This window comes from Microtus ochrogaster, chromosome 8, assembly GCF_000317375.1.
Source record: "Microtus ochrogaster isolate Prairie Vole_2 chromosome 8, MicOch1.0, whole genome shotgun sequence".
Lineage (NCBI taxonomy): Eukaryota > Metazoa > Chordata > Mammalia > Rodentia > Cricetidae > Microtus > Microtus ochrogaster.
This window is the reverse complement of record NC_022015.1, coordinates 80,354,481-80,359,153: the sequence shown is the minus strand read 5'-3', so window position 1 is coordinate 80,359,153 and position 4,673 is coordinate 80,354,481. Positions and strand designations below refer to the sequence as shown.

The 4,673-nt window shown below is 50.1% G+C and overlaps 1 protein-coding gene across 4 annotated transcripts in view; it reads left to right on the top strand.

Moving 5' to 3' along the window:
* Positions 1–3,248: 3,248 nt before the first annotated feature.
* Xpnpep1 (X-prolyl aminopeptidase 1) overlaps positions 3,249–4,673 on the top strand; it is a 48,040-nt gene continuing 46,615 nt past the window's right edge. Inside the window, exon 1 of one of the 4 annotated variants that reach the window (XM_013348187.2) lies at positions 3,249–3,355. Coding sequence is in view for 1 of the 4 variants with exons in the window: in XM_005352459.2 (XP_005352516.1) it covers positions 3,324–3,355 (32 nt within the window). In the remaining 3 variants the exon portion in view is untranslated. The remainder of the gene's footprint in view (positions 3,356–4,673) is intronic. The other 3 variants (XM_005352459.2, XM_026781424.1, XM_013348188.2) reach the window with 3 other exon arrangements.

Below are 4,673 nucleotides of genomic sequence, written 5' to 3'. Positions count from 1 at the left end.
TTGTAGACCAGGCTGGTCTCGAACTCACAGAGATCCGCCTGCCTCTGCCTTCCGAGTGCTGGGATTAAAGGCGTGCGCCACCATTGCCCGGCAGGATTTTTAGAACTTGTGTTATGTTAGTTTTCTAGAACTTTTACAACAGACTACCATAAACGGGTGGCTCAACACCCAGAAACTTATTGTCTCAAAGTTTTGGAATTTAGACGTGTAAGATCAAGGTATCACCAGGTAGTGGTGCACACCTTTAATCCTGCACTTGGGGCGCAGAGGCAGGTGGATACCTGTGAGTTCAAGGCCAGCCAAAGGAAGTCTACAGAGGGAGTTCCGGGACAGCCAAGGCTACATTAAGAAACTCTGTCTTGAAAAACAAAGACAAACACAAACAAACAAGCCAAAAAGATCAAGGTATCTATGGGGTCACTTAATTTTTTCTTAGGGAAGAATCTGGTCGCACGTCTCTCTTGGTTCTGTGTGGCTCCTGGCAATCTCTGTGCTCGGCTTTCAGTGCGTGACTCTGACTCCCTCTCTTCGTTCACATGGCATTCTTCCCGCAGGAACCATGTGTCCAGATTCCTTTTTTAATCAGTCATATCAGAGTAGGAACCTGTCTGTTCTGAAAGGATTCATTTTAATTAATAACAGGCCCAAAGAAGATCAGAGGAAGTGGAAATAATCTATGATTTCTTTTGGGGTGGGGGTGGGCACAATTCAGTTGACAGTGTTTCCACGCCCTTATTGTTTCTGCTTGCATTTAAGGCCCATCTGATCTGTACTCAAATGCTACAACCAGTGGCTTCCCTCTTTCCACTGAGTACACTAGCAGTTTTGATGAGGTCACCTCAAGGCCCCCCCTTACCTAGAAACTGTTGGTTTTGTGTGTGGGAGCTAAGAACATCCTACTGCCAGAAAGTACTCTGTGATTTCATCATGTATGAGCTCAAGGGCTTTAGGCAATGAACTTGACCGCTGAAAACCTTTGTCTTTGAAAACAGTAAAAAGAACACAGAGAGTCCTCCTGGTTCAGAGGGTTGCGTGGGCCAGACAGATAGCGATCAGTCCGTGGTCGCGTGTCTACCTACAAAGACATAAGGTCTACAGACCCAAGCCATGCTTAACCCTTCCTGTTCTCATCCTCTGGCAACTATTCTTAGAGTCTTCTTCCTGGGATTTCCCCAGAGAACTTCAAGATCACGAAGGTGGCTTTGCTGTCTTACAAACAAGAATTCAAGTCTAGTTCAGGGAATAGTGCTTCTTTCTCTAGCCAATGGCGTAAATTCTGAGCCAGCTCCTTTCTCCTTGGCAATAAGACTATGAAACTGCTCACTGCCTTGGGGTTTCACTTACAACCCCTACGGTACCTCTGGTTTTCTTTCTAGCTATTCTTTTGGGTGTGGGCAGGAGCCAGTCACTTTGTTTACAATCTTTTCTGGCTTGTCCGTCCAGGCGCTCCCTCAGCCTGGACTGGAACCTTCAGTACTGGAGGAGAGCAGAACTTATTCGACGCAGATGTATTAGGACTTGGGGGTACTGATCAGCTTTGAAAAAAATGTGGCAAATTTCATTTAGCACTAAGTGTTGTTATAAACACTAGAGATGTAACAACTAAGAAGAGAGCCACTGTCCTTGATCCTGAGAAGTGTGCAATCCGGGCACATTCATTTCTGCAGAAAACAGGAGAATTTACTCAATGCCAGCTATTGCTCATTTTTCAAGAACAGAAACAGCTCCTGCGTTGATGGCTATGGCATGTGTGTCGGGTGGGGAGAAAGGGGCAGAATATACTTTTAAAAGATAAAGTCATGTGAGCCGGGCGGTGGTGGCACACACCTTTAATCCCAGCCCTCGGAGGCAGAGGCAGGCAGATCTCTGTGAGTTCGAGACCAGCCTGGTCTACAAAAACTAGTTCCAGGACAGGCTCCAAAGCTACAGAGCCACCCTGTCTTGAAAAACCAAAAAAAAAAAGAAAAAGAAAAGTCATGGGAACAATGGTGAAAGCTGTGGGAAAAATCGCAGGCGTTGGGAGACGATGTGTCAGAGGACCTTACAGCTTTCCATAGGTTTCATTGAGGAGGTGACGCTTGGCGGAAGAGATCCTGATTGTGCTCAGCCCTTCCAGGGATGGCAAAGGCCAGCAGTGAGACAGGTGTGAGCTGTGATTTCATCCTGAATGGAATGGGGGAATGTCTTAGTTTCCTGCTGCTGTGAGAAAAATATTCTAGAAAGGAATTTGAGGGATAGTGGGTTTATTTGGCTTTCAGTTCCAGGCTATAGTTCATTGTGGCAGGGACGTCACAGTGGACAGAAGCAAGAGAGCACGGGTGCCATTACATCCATAGTCAAGAGCAGAGAGCTGTTTCCACCCATTTATATTGTCTGGGATCCCTTGTCTAGAGAGTGGTTCTGCCCACAGTTAAGATGGGTCTTCACTTATTAATTAGCACATTAATTAACAACTCAAAACAATTCTCATAGACAGGCTTAGAGGTGTTTCTCCCAGGAAATTCTAGAGCATGACAAGTTGACTACAGTAAACACTGCAGGGAACCTCGGGATAGGATCGTTCTGGCTGCTGTGTGGTGTCATACAGGTGCGCTGGAAGTGACATCATCAGATAGGGGACAGGAAGAGATGATGAAAAGTGGGTGGGTTTGGGATCTAATTTTGAAGCCAGGACCAAGCGGATTTTGGGCAAATGGGACATAGGCTGGGTAGAAGGCAGACATCACTTCAAGATTTTAGCCCTTTGAGGGCATGCAATAGCTACTGATTGAGATGAAAAAGCTCTTTGGAGAATGCTTTTGTGTATGGGGTTAGGGGCTAGGTTTGAACGCTTTAACCTTGAAGGGCTCGGTAGTTATCCAAGTGAAGTGAGCAGCAGGACTTTAAGTTGTCTGAAAAAAATCATTTGGGTGACATCTCTAGGATCTCAGCAAGTTATATCCTGATCCAGTGTCTTCAGGACCCCACTCGTCTTAGCTGACCTGAGGGCTGGAACACATCCGGGAAGCACTGCAGCCTCATTAGTGGGAAAACTCTTCTCCCTCCTCTTAGGGTTAGGATTGCGACTCGCAGGAGAACGGCGCCCTCTTCCCAACTGGTTGCCCAGGGCACCACCCTCTCTAAGCAACAGCCTGCCTGCAGGGGTTCTGACTTCTGAAACGTGGCCACGCCTCTTCCCGCAAATGGGTGGAGCCTACAGCTGGGCGGGGTCCTGCGTGAGCACGCCACAGAGGGGGGCGTGGCTTTTCCGGTGCGCGCGCCTGGCCGCCGGTGATCAGCTGGTCTGCGCTCCCCTGACGTGGGCTGGGGCACGTCACCGCCGAATGGCAGCCTCCAGAAAGGCACCGCGAGTAAGGTGAGGGGACTGTGCCGGCTGGCCGGGCGCGTGAGCTGCACACCCGGGAGGGTAGGGAAGAGAGGGCGAGGAGCGGCGGGCCCGCGGCCGTCGGGGGATGGCCGAGACTGGCGGGAGCTTTCCGAACTGGAGCCGGGGATCGATCCGTGCAGCCCGGCTGGACTCAGCTCGCTTCCGGCGGGGCCGCGGGCACCTCCGGGGGCCGGAGTCCGTCCCGGGACCAGTGTGCAGGAGGAACTGCCTCGCCCGTCCCAGGCGGGCCGCGATCTTCACCAACCCCGACGGGGGAAAGGCCCTGCTGTTGCAGGAAGTTGGTCCCTCTTGAATCTACGCCGGGTACCCAGAGGTGGTTCTGTCCCTGTTCATATCTTTCCTCCCCAGCAGCAATCTAAAGTTACAATCCTGACCATTCTGATGTCTGCATTTTTACCTCTCGATTTAATCCCATCACAGAGACAGGCAGCCGTGGGGCCCTCCCCACACAAATGATCTCTGGGGCTGTATCAGGAAATAGATTAGCATAACCTTCCGGAAAATCCCACCAGGAACCTGCTCTGGGTTCTCCTTGGACATGGGAAGTGCGAAGATGTTCCTCAGCCTCCTCATGTTGAACATGTTGCAGTTTATACTCCCCCCCCCAGACCAGGCACACTTAGCTGTTAAAAGTGGGAAATGCTGAGTACACAAAGGCCAGAATGAAAACTGTGGCGATCCACATAGGGTTACCCATCCTCTAAGACCAGCCGAGGCTAGACTGAACTCACGAGACCCCGCAGCCTGACTTATTCGTGGAATCCTGACCATATTATGCTTGTTTTTTGTGAGTGGACAGATCTCAATCCTACCTTGAGCTGGACCTGGTCTTGTGGCAGCATGCTAAGTGTGACCAGAAATTCACATGTGTCCTGTGGGTAACTGTCCACATGGATAGACCTTCTGGAAGTTTTCAGCTGGAAATAAGGTCAGGCAGGTGGATAATGATGTGATTCCAGAGGCTGAGAGGAGCCACTGAGGACCAGACCATAGTCTTTGCTTGATCCATAGAGAGACAGTGTTGGGGGGGGGTGGCCTTTGAACCTCATTTGGCAGACCGAGAGAAGGAGGCCTTTTGTTCCAGGGTGCTTTCCTGAAGTGGTAGCATTCCAGTGCCATCCAGTGTACAAACGAGGACTCCTTTCAGTTTAGAAGGTAAAACTGAACTCATAGAAGGAGGTGAATAGAGCTGGGCTGGTGTTAGTGAAGCTAAGGTCAGAGGAGCCGACACTGGCGTCACACTTAGTCAGAAGAGCCGACACAGGCGTCACACTTAGCCAGAAGA